Below are 19,257 nucleotides of genomic sequence, written 5' to 3'. Positions count from 1 at the left end.
ATAAGAGCAGTTATGCAGCATTCAATGTTATCTTCGGTCCCCACACACGGACACTCTCGCCCTACCTAACTATCCCTGAGATTGGCGGTTTGCTGCCGATCGCGTTCCAGTTGCCATATGCCGCTCCAGAGACGGGGTTAATGTTATTTTCAGTCCCCATGCTTGTGTGGGGACTTCCTGCAAGATCGCTCCATTGGAGTTATTGTGAAGAAGCTTGTGATTTTTTTTTTTCCAGCCCCCACAGATTTGTCACAGTCACAATCAATGAGCACCAGCATAGAGTTTTAAAAAAACAAAACTCAAAGGTTCTTCCAGGTCAGTTGGCTGTCTGTCAGCTCTACAGCAGTTCAAACTGCTGCAGAGCAAATCTGGAGTGTGCTGTTCATTAGTGACCAATAGGAGTGATCTGATAATCATGATGGCTACTGGATGACCCCTCACATAAGTGACAGCTGTCAGGGAAAGGGTCATACAGTAAAAAAAAAAAAAAAAAGTTAGTTATTGCCCCAAAATGATGAGATGCTCATTTTTGGTTTACCTGTGCAACTTTCTTGTCTTGAAACCACTTTACACACCTATGATTTGAGGGTCTCATGACCGTGTAATGCTAATTTACCACATATATGTTGACTAAGCTAAAGGGGACCTATTAGCAGTTGCTTGTGGCCTTCCATTTATGCTAATCTGCTAAGTAACTTTATGTTTTACTAGTTCTGGCAAGCAGTCTGTGGTGGTCTCTCCTGCTGTGGGGATTTCTCTACAGGTAGAGCTAAAGGAAATGATTCAGAAGAATAATCAAAGTGGCTTCCAAAGACCCATCCGATTAGCTGTGAAAGAGCAGGAACAATGTGAGTTTTGCCTTTTATAAATTGTTCAGCAACTTTAAGTGCTCTTGAACCATGACTTTTGCATTTATTTATATCTATTTCAGTCTTTGTGTGGCAGTGGCAGTCCGATGAAGATGTTTGGCTAGACTATGATGCGGAAACTTGTGTCTCATTGGAAACAGCATTTCACTCTGATACCAAATTGGTGACTCTCAGTTTAGGAGGTCGGCAATACAACATGGACTTTAAGGCCATGGTTCAAAAGAACTGTAGTACCCAGTACAAGAGGAACATTCAACGTTGTTTATCTGGTATGTGCTCTTCATTGATAAGATGGGGACCAGTACGAAGCACTCTTGCAGCATAAACTAGTTTAATTAGAGAATGGGTTTCTGTAATGAGGGGGACATTTTGATAGGTAGTTATGTAATTTCTGATCACACTTAATGATTGTCCTAGTGGCAGCAGATGCAGGGACCGATCAAAAGAATCAAAATATCAGTAACAGACCATTGAGCAAGAGAGTACGCAAGAATGCAGGAAGCATCAAGAATGAAGCAGAGGAATGCAAAGGTAGGCCATAAATATGTTTTTCTTTCTTTACAGATTACACCTCCTTTTACACTGATCTTGGTTGTTATCAATTAATATTATACCATTGTGCTAATAAATCCACGAAAAAAAGTATACTCGGTCATCACCTGCTGGTTGAATGCTTTGTAACCTGAATTTAGAATATACAGAAATCCCAATTATACAGAGAGATGTGTAGATGTATTTTTAGTAGTTTGTGATCTTAATATTTTTCTGTGAATCAAGTCCCCTTTTCTGTGTATGTGCACACTTTGGGTTTCCTTTTGTGTTTTTCTACTTCATTTCTGTTACCAGTGCACACTAATTATAACTTTTCTCCTTTTCTATTTATGCAGAACAAGTTAGGACCTTGGTATTGAAAGGCAAAGCTCCTGTAGACCCAGAATGCACCAGCAAGCTGGGAAAGGTACATATTTCCCAGCATACAGAGTTTTAATAAATCTGGTATTCTGCCTATTTATACATGTAGTAGAATGCTAAAGCTACAAGTGCAGATGTACATTAAATACTGTTATACAAATACATTTGATAAAACTGTGCTAAACGTTCAAACTACTATAAAATTTCAGAACAAATTACCAGTAATCATAAAGCCAAACTAACCTCTTAAAAGAGAAAAGCTTAAGGCATTTTCCCAATTTTTCTAAATCATTGCAATCCATATTTTCCTTTTCCTTTTAGCTTACTCATGCAATTTGTTATTTTGTTGGTGCAACTTTTAGCATGCAGTCTATTGGTAATCTGTGGTCTACCGTTAAACTACTGTGCATTTAAACTTCCATGCATGCTGTCTAGCACAAGTACCCGTAAGAAGTTCCGTATAGCCCTGCTATAATTTATCTGCACAGAAGAGACGGCAGTTGTATGTTTATGTGAATACAATCTTCTGGATGTACCGCAACACGCAGAGCCTTGTCATGATGCAGATTTAAAAAAACAGGAACCATGGACATAGAATTGATGAGCCTCGGGTTTTTGGTCTGAAGCAAGACTGTGATCGTCAATATTTTTATGTGCAATGGTGTGAATTGTGGACCGAAACCAAAAATTCAGCGTTCACTTGGCCGAAACCAAAAATGACCCCCCCCCCTTAAAAAAACAAACAAAAAAAAAAAACGTATTTTTAATAAAAGTGTGGTTAACACACCAAAATTGGACAAAAAAAACTATAACGATATTATATATATATAACAATCACACTTCCATCATGCCCAAGCAGCCAGTACGTGCTGGAACCTGGGCATTATAGGAGTGTGATTACAGCCTCTCTATGCCATGCTACCCCCCTCCCCCCTACACATCCATGCTATCACACACACACACTCTCATTCACAAACATTAATTCACTCATTCATATATATTCATATATATATATGTGTGTGTGTATATATATATACACACATATTACTGCACGCTAAAGTAGAAAAGTTTGGGTAGATTACACGCTAAAGTAGCACCATTTTTGTTTTTGTTTTATTTTTATACTTATAGAAGGACTGGAAAACCAATGGTTTATTCAAATGTATTTATTTACTTGATGCTATGAGATATGCAAAAATCTTCTTGTATAACGCAGATAAGAATGCTCAAGGCTTTCAGCTCCTGCCTGCCACTTTAACCAAATTCCAGCACTTGAAAATAACCATTTACAGCATTTACAGGACAAAAACCCGTTCCACACAATATTGGAAATTACATTTGGTAGTGAATGGACACTAAAAACATTTCCCTCGACAAATGCATGAGTAGCGAGCGTTTTCTCACAACAAGGCATGTGCATATGTATATATATAAAATCTATATAACTATTTATTTTCACTGGGTGTACAACATCTAAGTTCAGTGTGTCGTATTGCACATTGTCTTATTTAGCCTGTTTGTTTTTCTTTTAGGCTCATGTATACTGTGAGGGAGATGATATATATGATGTCTTATTAAACCAGGTGAGTACACTTAACATAATTATGTTTTAATGTCTATAACGATGGTCCGTATTACTTCACATTGCTGTTACATTCCTGGTAAATATGATTTCTACTGGATCTTCAGGATTAAATATAGTTGTATAGCCCAACAAATTACTGGTTTATACAGTACACAGGAAATTAAAATATTAATTTTACTACTACCTCCTAACACTTGAAGTGTGTAAAATAAATTTGATTGTTTGCATTGTGTTTATAATGGACCTTATTTAAATAGGAGCTGTATACGTTAGCAGTTCAACATGCGGGAGAAACAAACATGACCTGCATAAGGCCAGTCCTAGCTTAAGTTGAATTTAAAATGCTGTGCAGCTGTAAAAATATACTGTTAAAAAAGACTGTCCAATCAAACTAAAAAATCTAAATCAAACTATGCATTCTGTTTCCACTGCAAATGTACATTAAATCCAATGGAAAGTAAAATAACATTACCGTATTTATCGGCATACAACACTCACTTTTTTAAACTAAAATATGAAGCTGAAACCCTCCCTGCGTGTTATACACCAATAAATCCTAGAGCTGCACAATCTTCCCCTGCACAGCTCTCTCGCGCACCCTCTCTGACCCCGGGAGCTGGGTGATGACGTCACTCCGGCCCCGGCATCAGCACAAAAAGTAAAACACACAAAAGTAAAACGCTGGAAGATAAAGAGGACCCATACCAGACCTCCCAAAAGGTAGGGAGTCTGGATGGGCCTCTCAAATATTGGCAATATATAAAATTAATGTGTGTGTTTGTGTGTGTGTCTGTTTTTTTTTATTATTTAAACTTTTTTACTCAAATTTCCTTATACGCCAGTGCTATAAATATGGTAACTATCATTAAAAATTGATAGAACTGCATAACTGTTGTTAAGATACAACACAGGGTTCCAAGTGACAACAGCAGAGGTTCAGAGATTTTGAAAGGAGACTTGTTCATGGGAATAAAAACTTTTCCACATGTATCACTTACATCACATCTAACATCAATTATGGCTTACTTTTATTTAACAACACTTACACTGCTGCATTTGTGGTTTTTACTTAGTGTGAGAAGATTGAGAGTATTTACTTGTGGGACTGACTGCAATTAACATAAAAAAACATAGAATTCGATGACAGATAAGTCTTGCCTGTCTTCCCTGGAGTAAGGGACTCATACTTTTTCTAAACATGCAAACCAGTTACTGGTCAAGCAAAGTCTTTGGTCGACTTGCATAAACTGCACATTTGAGATCTCCCCAGAGTGGCTCAATGATATTAAGGTCAGTGATGGCCATCCAGAACCTTCACCCTTTTCTGCTGTAACCACTGGAGGGTCAACTTGGCCTTGTGTTTAAGGTCATTGCCATGCTGGAAAGTTCAAGAGCATCCCATGTGCACCTTTCGTGTGGAAGAATGCAAATCGTCTGCCAATATTTTCTGACAACATGCTGCGTTCATCTTGCCATCAGTTTTCACAAGATTCCCTGTGCCTTTAGAGCTCGCATCCCCCCCCCCCCCCAAAAAAATCATCAGTGAGCCATCACCATGCTTCACAGTGGGGGGATGGAATTCTTTTCGCTATACACTTTGTTGTCCCCTTTCCAAACATAGTGCTTATGGTTGTGACCATAAAGTTCTATTTTGGTGTCATCGCTCCAAATTACAGTGTGCCAGAAGCTGTGAGGTGTGTCGAGGTGTTGTCGGGCATATTGTAACCGGGCTTTTTTTGTTCAGTTGTCTTCGTACTATGCTCCTTGAAACAACCACACTGTCTTTTTTCAGAGTGGCCTGTATTTCTCCTGAGGTTACCTGTGGGTTTTTCTTTGTGTCCCAAAGAATTCTTCTGGCAGTTGTAGCTGAAATCTTTCTTGGTCTACCTGACCTTGACTTGGTATCAAAAGTTCCCAGAATTTTCCACTTCTTAATAAGTGATTGACCAGTACTGACTGGCATTTTCAAGGCTTTAGATATCTTTTTATATCCTTTTCCATGTTTATAAAGTGCATCCACGTGAGAGCTAACAAACTCATTGACTATTTATACACAGACACTAATTACAATTTAAAAAGCCACAGGTGTGGGAAATTAACCTTTAATTGCCATTTTAACCTGTGTGTGTCTGTAACAAGGGTATGTAAACTTTTGATCAGGGCAATTTGGGTGATATCTGTTGTTATGATTTACAAAGGAGCCAAACAACTATGTGATAATAAATTGCTTCATATGATCACTAGTCTTAAATAAAATACATTTTGTTTTCCTTGATCAATCATATTTTCAAAATCAATGCCAACATTTCACAATTTTTACCAGGGTATGCAAACCTTTGAGTACAACTGTACCTCTATATCTTTTATCACCTTTTCAGACTAACCTGCAGTTCAACAACAATAAGTTCTACCTGATACAGCTGCTAGAAGATGACTGTGCTAGGAGCTTCTGCATATGGATGCGTTGGGGAAGAGGTGAGGTGTCATCTGATTGATCGTATACCTTGGTAGACTAATTTACATAGTTACCTGAATTGAGAAATATGATTTGGGGGTGTGATATTCATATTACTGTATTAAAATATCTAAATATTTTGTGTGCTTATTTTGTATTTCTATGCTAAATAGAGAAAAAGAAATAATGGGCTTACTCGATGACTTAACAAAATCAACCTTACTCAGAAAATACAAAACAGCTTTTCTATGCATATAATGAACGTACCAGTTCAATATTGACTAAAACTAAACTTAAGGTGGGGCTGATTACAACTTCCATCACCCTCAGATAGAGTTATGATAAAGGTGATGCAAGTTGTAGCCCGCAAAAGTAGCAGAAAAAAAAGTAGTGCACAAAATGAGCAGAAGGCTTACATATTTATGATAAAAAAAAAATCTCAACTGTGTTTGCTTGGTATATTATGTCATTTAACTTGTTATTTTCTGTGTGACTACCATGCCCTCCCAGGCTGTGTGCTGTCGGGCAGTGAACTGAGCATGTCATGTAGTGTGCCCTGTAGATCTCCAAAATTATACAATAGCCTATACATTTGGCGTATTTCTGAATACAGCTGAATACATTTTGGTGATTTCATACACTTGCAAATACCCTGTGCAAAAAAGGGGAAAAAAATTATGCGTAGCTTTTATAGGTGAAACTGTGAAAAATGTATATAATTATATATATGTATTTTATTATTATTTAAAAAAAGCCCTAATTGTCCTAAAAAAATGTGTGTGGGTAAGCTAATCACAACACAAAAACACAAACATTTCTCTGTTTTTGGAAAACATTGTAAAACAACCCTGGTCCTTAAGGGATTATAGGGAAGGGTTTTCTATGGCTTCAAATAAGCATTTTCTGAACCTGTATACATTACAATTAATTTAAGCAATTACATATTTTTCTTTAAAAATGTAAATGTCCCTACTGTGAAGTCACATCAGAGCCATCCACTTTTCAAAATGAACTTTCAAATTCTTTTTTCATTGTCCATGATTTGGAATGGAATGGCATTGGATTCAAATCACACTGTTAGCCTATGTAACACACTCCCGGTCTCAGTCGGTATTTCTTTAGCAAATTAGATGGTCCTTTCAGTTGAACTACATTGCAGAGCTAGGACTGGAGTTTCCTTTCTGACTTGAGACGCATTTGTCTTTCAGTTGGAAAAATTGGACAGAACTCTCTGGTAGCCTGTGGAGGCGATCTCCAGAAAGCAAAGGATATCTTTACAAAAAAGTGAGATTATTAAAATGCTTTTTGTATATATCATAAGCCGCATATTTATCATTTAATTAAAGTGTAACTTTTTACCATTTAATGTTCCGTCCTTCATTTTATAACTAAAATAATATATCATTATTTAAAGGTTTTTTGATAAGACAAAGAATGAATGGTCTGAACGTGAAAGTTTTGAAAAAGTTCCTGGGAAATATGACATGTTGAAGATGGATTATAATTCTACGACAGAGGTATGATTATTCTAGGATAATCTCATGTATACTGTGTGTGTATATATATATATATATATATATATATATATATATATATATATATATAGTTGAGGTATTCTGTGTATGTAAAATTGAATAGATACCACACTTTGTTTCATTCAGCAGTTTTTGCCAGGGTTGAGAGTCACAGAGCAAGCAGAATTTCTGTAGCGATGCTTGAATTCGTGTATATCTGTGGTTGAACACCCAACGTGGCATACATTTACCTCTTCTCTAACTTAATAACAATAACTGTCTGATATTTACCACAGGTAGAAGAAGAGAAAGTAGTGAAGGAAGAAAACGTACCCAAACCAGAATCCAAGTTAGATCTGCGACTCCAGGAACTGATCCGGCTGATCTGTAACCTACAAGCCATGGAGCAGACCGTTCTAGAGATGAAATATGATATCAAGAAAGCACCTCTGGGTGAGACCTTCTTGCTTCATTGTGCAGACTTCATATTGCTTCTTTATCCGTTTTTGCTATACTGTCTTCTAATCAGATGACGAAACCTACTGTGTCCAACAGGAAAACTGACTGTAGAGCAAATTCGTGCTGGGTATTGCTCTCTGCAGCAAATAGAGAACTGTATCAAAAAGCAGAAATTTGGCAGAGAACTCTTGGAGGCATGTAATGACTTTTACACCCGTATCCCCCATGATTTTGGGTTAGTATCTAGTTGGATCTGTTTTGGGACGTTGTCTATGCATATCTAGAAAAGGACACTGAACACGTATTGTCTACCACTGCAGCCTCCGGACACCACCTCTTATAAGGACCCAAGAAGAGCTTGCTGTGAAAGTGTGCCTCTTGGAGGTAGGGGCACAAATCTGTCTCTCTGACCAACTGTCCTGCTGTCAACCAATGTCTTTGCAGACTCGGTTTTCTCTGCTTTTCTGTTATCTGTCCCACGCTTTTCCTAAATAAAAAGGATATGTGTTCTTCTGTATAGAAATAATTGGGCTCCTACTCGTTTATATATTGGAGTCTATTTTTGGATTTTCCATGCATTAAAATAATAAAAAAAAATTACGGATTAGACCATCCCTTTAACGGCAGGGAATTCATATAATCATATAAAAAATGTACCTAGCACACGCTATATACAAACAACCTTCATTATACATTTACAATATACATTATATTTTTTTCTCTACTCTACTAATTCTCAGCCCAATTCTGTCACCTTTTTTCTGCTTTGAGGTTTTGTGTACCACTAGCACATAGTAATATTCATGCTTAGGTTATAAGTCCGACAAATATAACATTTCTTAACAATTTTTTTGTGCTCCAGTGTCTAAAGCTATGGAAAAGATTTGTGTGAAATTTGGCAAGTTTTAACCACTTTTTTAAACTACATAGTGACTATCCACTCATCAAAATGTATTGATCAAGTCAGAATAAATTATAAAAATTATTTTATTCAAGTGACGGACACAGTCCTCCCCCTTTCTAATAGTGAAAATCACCCATATTGAATCACTAGCCTCGGTCTGCTTTTTGTGATTTATCATTCCTGTTAATTCATCCCGGGACACAGAAGGTGTTAACCATATATACCAATAAGGGCTCGTTGGAGCCACACAGAACACTCCCCAGTCATTTAGCGGAAGGTTCAGTGTGAGGGATTATTAATCGTTAAGCTCAGAGGAAGCTATTTGGTGAAATGCATCATGTTCTTGAAATCGATGAATTGTTACAAATACATATGTGTTATTTGTTCACTTTCTCAATGTATTGTATATTTTCATCAGTATTAAATGTTTATTGTTTTTTTGCAACTGTTCATATCCAAGATTGCCAGCGCTCGCATCAGTCAAATACATTTAGTCTAGTCTTTTTCTAGAGCACTGGGAACTGCTTACTGGTGTTAGAAGCTGCTTTCCCCACTTTTCTTGTTTTCTTTGTTTCGTTGTCCTTCTTTTTCTTTTTTAACTTTTCTACTGGTGCAAACTTACACAACTCCTTCTAGGCTCACATGATTGATCCGAGCAGACAAGAATTCCCTTATCTCCACAGGCTCTGGGGGACATCCAGATTGCAGTAAAGCTGGCAAGTATGGAACTTAGTTCTCTGGAGCATCCTGTGGACCGGCAGTATCGGCAGCTGCACTGCTCACTTGAGCCCCTGGAGAAGACATCCAACGACTTTCAGGTACAAAACACACAAGCTATATTACTCCTTTTGCTGAAGTGCCTACGTTAGACAAAATGTTCTACGGCTGTACCAGTTTGATGTTTGAATGAGACAACTTCTGCGTTATTCATTCTTATTATTTAGTATTGTACTCATTAAATCCATGAAACTCAACTTATATAATTGTCTATTTTATTTACCCTTATTTTGCTCTGTTTCTTAGATTATTGAGAGCTATCTGCAGAGCACCCATGCTCCTACACACAATGACTACACAATGACCCTGCTGGATGTGTTCCAGGTACAGAGAGAAGGGGAGGAAAGCAACTTCCAACATGATATCCCAAACAGGTTAGAGATAATAGATGGATGTCAATGTGTGCGCTTGTTTGCATATGTTAGCAATTTGGGGGGGGGGTTAGGTTGTACAACAAGTGTAGATTGGAAATGTATGAGTTCAGGACAATATGGCTCTGGATATACCACAAGTTCATTGATTAAAACAATATGTTAATTAGTTGAATTAAATATTTGTGATGGGGATCTAGCGCAGATGTTTTTGCATACTAGCTAGACACTTAACATAATCTACAGCATCACTCAAGATTCATCCTGTCACGTTCTGAATAGGATGCTCCTGTGGCACGGATCACGTCTGTCAAACTGGGTTGGGATTCTTAGTCAAGGGCTGCGTGTTGCTCCACCGGAGGCTCCAGTCACTGGTTATATGGTAAGACAAAGTTATGTTTCTTTTTGCATACTCGTGATGTCACATTAATTCTTGTACTTAAATGCCACAATCGATATTTGTCTCAGCAGGAGAATACATAGTACTGAAAGCTCTTCGGCTTGGTAAGGGCTTTAAGAGGTGGTTATTTGTTTGATCGGACAGTACATTTGAAGAGTGTCTGGGAGGTGCACCATTGTATCGGTAGCAGGGATGAAGAGACGTCTTCATTCTTGTTATGCTTTAAATAGCCAGTCAATATGTATTGTATAATCTTATGAAAATAATAAGACATTTAAAATAACTGTTTATTTGATGGTTATTATTCAGAAAACAAGGTGCATTTGCAGCTGTCCAGGTTAGCTGACAATAGATGTCAACAAAGCAATATCTCCTCACCGCTCCTGTAGTGAAGATTACTTGTTTGGGCTCCTAAAAGGTAGAAGGGTCGAGGGTCTCCTTTATCAGCCTTTTGAGAAATCACATTGCTCACAGGAGGAGTGGTGAGTGTTAGCGACTAGGTAATTGCAAACTGGCAGTGCCAGTCACCCAGATAGAGCGGTTTATTGCATAATCATAATTTTACAAATAATGTTTGCTGCTTCAAACAAAGCCAGTTACACTGTCATCTATTTCCTTTTGCACACAGTTTGGAAAAGGCATATACTTTGCTGATGTCTCTTCGAAGAGTGCAAACTACTGCTTTACTACCCGTGAAAACAATGTGGGGATCTTGTTGTTATCAGAGGTATTATCACATGCTTCCTACTCTAACCCTGTTTTGTAAAATTTTATCAAGTTTGTTAACCTTTATGGCCTATCGTATAGCATTCCACGGAGACAGCAGTCACAAAAATTACTAACGACCTCCCTGCTGCTAAACATAAGGCCACTTCTCACTACTTATACTATTGGACCTTCCTGCAGTCTTTGACCCAGTTGACCACCCAATCCTTCTACAAACCCTTGACAAATCTATCTGTTGGTATTCCTTAGGGCTCCCCTTAATCTAGATCTCCTGTCCCCAACCATTTCTTCTAACCTGCCTGACTGACTGTTTTTCTGGAATTGCATGGCGTCCGCAACTCCACCATCCAACCAACTGACAAAGTTCGCTACTTCGGTGTCACACTTGACTCTACTCTCTCCTTCACCCCTCACCAAATCCTGCTGCCTTCACCTGAAAAATATGCCAATTCCTCACACAAGAAAAAAAAATACTAATCCACTCCCTTGTGATATACCATCTGGATTATTGCTTTTCTCTTCTAACTGGTCTCCCCGTCATCCAATCACACCATTGGCTCTCATACCCTCAGAATCAAATTCCTGATCCTGACCTACAGAGGCCTTAACACTGCACCCTCTTATACCCCTATCTGCCCTCTTCGTTCTTTTCATGACCTTTGTCTCTCTTCTACTCTCATTACCTCTTCCCACTCCAGAATTCAGGATTTTACTTGTGCTGTACCCCTTCCTGGTTCTATCAGACTTTCTCAGTCGCATGCGACTTTCAAAAGGTCCCTGAAAACCCACTTTAAGAAGCTTACAACCTCTTTTCGTAACACTCTCAGCCAATATTGTAATAAAGCCATCTGAACAAACTCAACAGATCATGCTGGCTCGACCAGCTCATCCCCATCCAAGGAGTCCTCTCCTACTGTTTTACTTGTAATCTCGCCCTCTTCTCCTTTTGTACCGGTTTATGATTTTTATTTTACGGACTCTGGCAGTGCTATATAAATAAATGTAACAGAACAATGTTATGCATCGTCTCATTTACTATCAGGTGGCCCTTGGTAAATGTAATGAGCTCCTGGTTGCAGATTATGCCGCTCAAGAAAAGCTGAAGGGGAAAAACAGCACTAAAGGTTTAGGTCGCAGCATCCCTGACCCAAAGAACATCATCACACAGTGAGTAACAGACTGATATTTGTTGCACGTCAATATGAATACTGTTTTTTCAATCACTATTTGAGGGACAAATTCCTACAAATTATAATTTAAATACTGCATCTATGATGCATCATACTGAAAATCTATTAGATGTGCAGCCATTGCGGGTAGAAATCTGCATTACACTTTTTCCCAACTTCCTTTAGTATGTAAGCTTGTTTGTGGAAAGCACCATTTCTCAAGTATGTGCAGCATGACAAACTGCCCATGGTTATGGTGGCTGCACTGCTAATCTTAACAGGGCTGGAGAACATTTGGCCCCTTTTCCTTTGCAGACCAGCACTGTATTGGTTAGTGGTTCCCAACCAAAGAAATTGATTGAAAGCCCAATATTGTTGGGCTTTATTAGACTTTTGTATGGGGAGAAGTAGGCAGGGTTCATCAACATGAAAGGAAAGTGTATGTAGATTTTAAGCTTGCAAGAGCAGGGCCAACTTCTCCTACTGTACCAGTTTTATAGTTTGTGATGTTAAATTTGTCCTACCGACTGATTGTAAAGCGCTACATAAATAAATGTAATGATTTGTATGCCTTAATGCACTGACTTTGTACATTATATAAACCCTGACACACTCCTTACCATTAGCCAATAATCTAAAATAAACGAATACTTGTTGCAGTGATGGAGCATTGGTCCCACTGGGGCCCCTTGTGGAAACAGGACTGGTAAATGAAGCTGGTTACACACTCAATTACAATGAATACATTGTTTACAATCCAAACCAAGTTCGGATGAAGTACCTGCTCCAAGTGCGCTTCAACTATGCATCCTTATGGTGAAAAAGCACTCTGGTGGGAGTGTGGACTATAACTCCTTTAATCTTTAAACATTGTTGATTGGACAGAAACTTTGTTGGTTTGATCATTTTATCTACTTATTTTGAAGATATTCTAAAACATGTCTCATAAGGACCTAGTTTATTGTGTTAATTTCATGTATTGCTAGAATTCTAATACTGTTGTATATTTATATATTAAAAATTCAAACAAAATACCGAGTACTGATGACTGTGAGGAACATTGCCTGATGTGTCTTCAGTCTTGCCTTGTAACCCGCAATAAAGAGATAATGTTCACCTTAATGACGTGGGCTTAATAATGAGCAGAAATGCCAGTTGGTTAAAGTTTGAGTAAAAGGTATCAGTTAGTGTTGATGAAATAAGCTGTGCTGGTGCCGGTGTGCACTTTGTGATAAAGAAAAAAATCTTTACACCAATCTTTATTGTGTGGATTTATTATAGACAACTCTGAATCAGTACTACATTAGCAAATACATTAATCTCTTGGAATAAATTGATACTGTAACTATTACCATTATCCAGATCCTTAGTACTGTATGTAAACACGCCCTTAACATTTAGGCTACATTTGCCAGGATATGCTAAATGCAGTCAAGTTACATTTTTCACAACTTTTTAAATACAAGTGAGGATATAGACACTTCCATACTGATCTCCGCAGGCAATCTGACACAGCTCCTTTGCCATTTGGCTCTGGAGTTTAGGAGCGAGTGACAGGCTGGTAACTCCTCCCTCGCAATGGAAAACTCCCACCTGAAAATACAGGTTAACATTAGCACAAGTAGACAGACCACTGGCAGGATAAGCCAATGGAAACAGACTAGTAGATAAGAACCATTTATTTTTTCTGATGTAAGGGCTCAGAATCGATCCTTGATTTCATCAAGGTCCAGGATAACCAGATCCCATGCATGTTTAAATTCCCTTATTGTATTAGCCTTTACTGCATGAACATGCGCACACACCTGTCTGAATGGGTCATACTCCCAGACTTTCACAGTCCTGTCAGCTGATGCTGAAACAACGTAACCATCAGTTGCGAGCAGAGAAGAGACAGATGCATGGTGAATCTGAGAACAAGGAATAATCGGAACAAAAACATTATATACTTAGTGTGCACCTCTGATCATATGCATGGTGAATCTGAGAACAAGGAATAATCAGAACAAAAACATATACTTAATGTGCACCTCTGACCGTCCTTACTCTGCGGGATTCATTAAAAAAAAAAAAAAATAAAAAAAAATATTGGGGAAATCCAATCCTGTTCCACCAGGCTGCATGTACCTATGATGTGTCAGTGTCTGCGTGTCCAGGCCCAGTGCTCTACTACTGCACCTCTTTGACTGTCCTAACTCTGGGGGAAACTTTTTTAAAATTTCTATAATGAAAGGTGAGTCCAGAACCTCTTCTTTATGGGAACACCCCCCAAACGACGTTATCTATCTCAAATGTATCTAAATGTGTGAGCTGACTGTTGGAGGGATTGCTGAGAAGCTGGTTTCCTAAACTTGCCCCACATTGGAAAACGTTTCAGTTGTTGTGCTTGATTGCATAACATGTATTTATAGCTTACCAAATATCAGGAATGTCAATTCTCTATGCAGATTTATTTTTGTCATTGATATGATTGAAAGCTCAATAAGATATATAAAAATACAATTTCATCTGCAAAATCATATTAGGCAGTTTTTTTTATTTTTTATTTATTTTTTAGAAAGCGTTTTATCAAGAAAAATACATTGAGATTTCACTCGTTTCCAAGTATTGTCTGGGGACCAAACCAGAAGCTGTTTTACATACGGGGTATACAAAATAAACACACAAGGTAATTTTACCTGTATTCTTTTCCACTTATCTGCCTTGTCTTTAGAACCATTGATCCCTGTGGTGTGCAGCCACAGCCCTCCGGCTGAGTCGCATATGCCTGAAAAAAAATATATATATCGGTCAATGTAGAAAGCAGCTGAAAAGCACTAAATTCATTAAAAAAAAAAGCTAATGGCCTTTACAGATGATGGAAGTAAAAAAGCAAAATAGCCAATTACTACCAGCTAACAGCAAAAATCTGCTTGAAGAAGAAATATATATTATATATATATATATATATATCCAACAGGGCTTCTATGACTGAACATTGGAAGGTCATGTCACGCCGGTGCTCCACCACAGAAGTCCCAGCGGAAGCGCTGGGGAGAAGCCAAGGTTGTCTGCACACATGGCACAGCCATGAGAGGAGGTTGCCAGAGAGGAGGATCCGGGGGTCCTGCAGCACTGCGGGGGATCCTCTTTCCTGGCTGCCAGGGAACGTCTGCACGACTTGCATAGACAACATCCGCTTCTGCCTGGCACTTCCACTGGGGCTTCTACGATGGAAACCGGAAGGCTATGTCACGCCAGCCCTCAGTGATAGAAGCTCCAGAGGAAGTGCCGGCGGCGGCGGTTGCCGGGGGGGGGGGGGGTTTAGATTCAGGTCCCCTGCAACACGGCGGCGGGGGCTGGTTCTTAGTCTTATAGTCAGACCTCTAGTTGAGGTGCGATTATAAGACGACCTCGAATACAAGACGAGGGGTATTTGCTCTGAAAAAACCTTGTCTTATATTTGAGCAAATACGGTGGGTGTGTGATATACACATATACATACACACATACATACATACAGTATTTGCTCGATTATAAGACGAGGTTTTTTTCAGGAGCAAATGCTCTGAAAAATACCCCTCGTCTTATAATCGAGGTCGTCTTCTAATCAGATCTCAAAATGTCCGCTAGGGCCATGCTCCTTACCCGGCTTTGGTCGCGAGCAGCAGGAGAACAGGAAGCTAGAAGAGTGTCACATAACTCTGCCTCCCCCCTCCTTCCTCTGGGGGCGGGGCCAGAGAAGTTGCTCGCACAGCTGGGCCCCTGCAGAAGTCTTCGAGTGAGAGATCTGCAGTTCAGGTAAGGGTGTGGGGGAGGGTTTTTTTGATTGAAGTATGTGTGATTAATGGAATGAATGAGTATTTAAATGTTTGTGAATGAGTGTGTGTGTGTGATAGCATGGATGTGTAAGGGGGGTGGTGGTGGTAGCATGGCATAGGGAGCCTGTACTCACACTCCTATCATCCCCAGGTTCCAGCATGTACTGGCTGCCTTGGCTTGATAGGAGTGTGATTGCTGTTAGCAGTTATATATATTCTCCAGAAATGCCTTTTAACCCCCTATATGCCACTCTGCCTCATGATATGACTTTTAACCCCCTATATGCCACTCTGGTATATAGGGGATTAAAAGGCATATCATGGGGCAGAGTGGCATATAGGAGGGTATAAGACATTTCTGGAGGCAGAGTGCCATATAGAGGGTTAAAAGGCACATCATGGGGCAGAGTGGCAAATAGGGGGTATAAGGCATTTCTGGGGGCAGAGTGGCAAATAAAAGGAAATAAAAAAATATATTTTTCTCAATCATAGCTTTTATTAAATATGAAAATATTGTTTACATGAATTAATATTTACTAGTAAAACCTTTTTTCCCATAGGGTAGTCTTATATTCAGGCTTTGTTTTTTTCCTAAATTAATATTTAGATTTTGGGGGTCGTCTTATAATCGAGCAAATACGGTATATATATATATATATATATATATATATATATATATATATATATATATATATATATATATATATATATATATATATATATATATATATATATATATATATATATACACACCCATACATACATACATACACACGTATTTTACACACATAAAAAAAAACATTTACACAAATATTTCAATTGCATACATGTAAAAAATGACCACGTATGAAGCAGGGAAAAGAAGCCAGAAATATTAAGTGTGTTATTTTTCTGAAAGAGTCCTTACCAAAGCCCGGTATTGATACTGTGACAATGGTGCCAGGCTCCAGTTGCTCTGGTGGTGGCTGGAAACTGGTATCTAGTACACTTCGCAAATCATGCTGCATTAAGGAGAAGAAACACTGTTTTGTATCAAGAAATGCAACGTAAAAATTACCATACCTTTTCCCACATTCAGTAACAGGCATACGATATTTGCAGTCCAGGTTCAGTAATACAAAAGTACCTGTAGTAAACCAGTCTTTGGTTCCAGGAGATATATTTTCCCAGACACTGTGTGTAACTGCACCCGGTTTGAAGAAGTAATATGTGCAGCGACCACAAGGGAATCCATTTCTACACTGTACACTTTCTTGAGTCTGTAGGTAGAGAGATGTCATGTTTTGTAATAGGGCAAGTTGCACTGTGTGTTAACTTTCTACCACTCCTGAAACATCCTCACCTTAAGCCATCTCCTTTACAAGATAAAAGGAGCCAACTCGAAACTTTGTTATCACTGGAAACGACACAGAATGATCGTGGGGCGGTGAACACAACCGAAGATATACACAGCTTGCTACACTGTAACACAAAGTAACAATATAATCAATTACAGGCCAGAGTAGACTCATTCAAAATTAGACATCTATCCCTCAACTTGCGTAAACTTGTGTTACCTGCACAGAGAGCACCACCTTCTGGTTCCTCCACACCACAAGGTCTCCATTCTCTCCACCTGACACCACTAGCTCTGCGTCTGGAGACCATGCAACAGCTGTTACTGCACCAACGTGACGATAAGGCAAAGGATGCTCTGTGTAGAGAAAAGCACACAGGATCGATGAACATTAGTCACATAGCTTACAATTTGTTTACATGCAGGATGTACTATTTTAGAGCATTCTATTCACCTACAGGTTTGCGATATGGCTAACCATAGTAATACATTGCTTATTACATTGACAAATACATACCATCTCTGCAAGGCATTCCCCATATTCGTACTGAGCCATCTAATGCAGCTGTGACAATGGCATTACATCTGGGACTGGCTAACGAAGATATCACTGCATGTCCGTGACCATATAGTGTTTGTACCTTGTCCATCTAGATGAAAGGACAAGAATCACAGAATCTTACATACATCTCTTTTATAACACTGTTTTTTCAAGCATAGTTTTCCTAAAAAGAATCACCTGTAGTGGGTTCCACCTTAAAACAGAGCCATCAGAACCTGCTGTATAAACCACCAACTCAGCATCATCTTAAAGAAGAACACACGTTGTTAGCAGAGGTCATATGCATTTCTAAATACCCAATCCTGATAAACTTCTTCAGCAATGTCTGCAGATTATTATTCCATTGCATAACAGTTATTCTCAGTATACACTCACCCCTACTTTCTTCGGTTTCCAAATATGCGATGCTTTGATAAATCTGCCCATGATGGGTTGGGATGCTAGAAATCTCAACACCTTCTAAATTCCACACCTTTAGACATCCATCCCTACTGCTTGACAGCACATGTTTTCCCTGCGACAGTGAAAAAACAAAACCAAAACCTATAAAATCCTTGTCAGCAACTGAAGAATATGATCGTTCCCTGACCCGGTAGTAGATAAAAGCATACCACACAAATAGCACTGCTGACAGCACTTTGGTGCCCTGCAAACTGCAAGAGACATTGCTGTTGTGTGATGTCCCAGAGGCATACAGACCCATCTCCTGAGCACGAGATCTGTAGGTAGAAGGAAAAAAAACAATTTTGTATTAAAATCAGATACCGATTACTGCAGAAGTCAGTGATTGTTTTTATGATATACCTTATTGCCTTGAATATAGGCCGCACACGATTATTACAGGCACCCTTAGAGTTTGGTGCTATTTTAACGCAAAACATTTTTTTTTATTTTTTTGTTTTACATTTAACGTATGGTAGGAGGCTCCTACCCTCCTTACCTAAACTTTAGTTTTGCAACGTTGATGTAGATGCGGCAGACATGACCACCACTTCCTGCTCCAGTCTGTCTCATCTACATCAACGTTGAGAATCAAGAATCATGGCGGAACTAAAGTTTCGCTCGCATTGCCAGGGGACCACATTTTCGCCGGACCGCACTACTGAAAATGCTCTGATCCGGTCTTCCAGACACCATGGAGAAGGTAAAAATGCTAAAACCCTGATTATAGGCTGCACCCCCCAAAAAAAAAAAAAAAAGGCGGCCTGTAATCGGGCTAATATGGTATGTTTGTTCACTAAACGCCGATCTGTCATAGAAGCGTCATGAGAACTTCTAAAGTCTTGAAAATATGAGACGCCATTAAAACTCTGAAGTTTATTCACTAAAGCAAAATACCACAGAGGAGCCACTCTTTAGTGCCTGCCCAATGTTGAGTTCTAAGCTTGAACCTGTCCTTGCACAGAGACTGCTATCCA

The 19,257-nt window shown here is 38.9% G+C and overlaps 2 protein-coding genes across 2 annotated transcripts in view; one reads left to right on the top strand and one right to left on the bottom strand.

Moving 5' to 3' along the window:
• The first annotated feature begins 1,080 nt into the window (after positions 1–1,080).
• On the top strand, positions 1,081–12,961 carry LOC149277987 (poly [ADP-ribose] polymerase 2-like). Its single transcript, XM_089502481.1, has 16 exons — positions 1,081–1,138; positions 1,287–1,400; positions 1,757–1,827; positions 3,314–3,364; positions 5,745–5,841; positions 7,030–7,105; positions 7,236–7,338; positions 7,632–7,788; positions 7,891–8,029; positions 8,115–8,178; positions 9,382–9,516; positions 9,722–9,849; positions 10,129–10,228; positions 10,875–10,973; positions 12,015–12,139; positions 12,802–12,961. Exons 1-16 carry the CDS (start codon positions 1,081–1,083, stop codon positions 12,959–12,961), a joined length of 1,677 nt encoding a protein of 558 aa, XP_089358607.1.
• A 635-nt stretch (positions 12,962–13,596) lies between these two features.
• Positions 13,597–19,257, bottom strand: part of LOC149277986 (telomerase protein component 1-like) — a 28,655-nt gene continuing 22,994 nt past the window's right edge. The window contains exons 40-50 of the mRNA XM_089502480.1: positions 18,451–18,558; positions 18,209–18,353; positions 18,017–18,084; positions 17,795–17,927; positions 17,498–17,634; positions 17,284–17,402; positions 17,068–17,200; positions 16,849–16,942; positions 14,820–14,908; positions 13,947–14,051; positions 13,597–13,734 (exon numbers count right to left, since the gene is read on the bottom strand). Of these exons, the coding sequence (XP_089358606.1) occupies positions 13,597–13,734; positions 13,947–14,051; positions 14,820–14,908; positions 16,849–16,942; positions 17,068–17,200; positions 17,284–17,402; positions 17,498–17,634; positions 17,795–17,927; positions 18,017–18,084; positions 18,209–18,353; positions 18,451–18,558 (1,269 nt within the window). The remainder of the gene's footprint in view (positions 13,735–13,946; positions 14,052–14,819; positions 14,909–16,848; positions 16,943–17,067; positions 17,201–17,283; positions 17,403–17,497; positions 17,635–17,794; positions 17,928–18,016; positions 18,085–18,208; positions 18,354–18,450; positions 18,559–19,257) is intronic.

Source organism: Sceloporus occidentalis, unplaced genomic scaffold (assembly GCF_023333645.1).
Source record: "Sceloporus occidentalis isolate IW3139 unplaced genomic scaffold, rSceOcc1.0.p SCAF_204, whole genome shotgun sequence".
Classification (NCBI taxonomy): Eukaryota; Metazoa; Chordata; class Lepidosauria; order Squamata; family Phrynosomatidae; genus Sceloporus; species Sceloporus occidentalis.
Note: the sequence above shows the minus strand (reverse complement) of the source record. Positions and strands in the feature narration are given on the sequence as shown.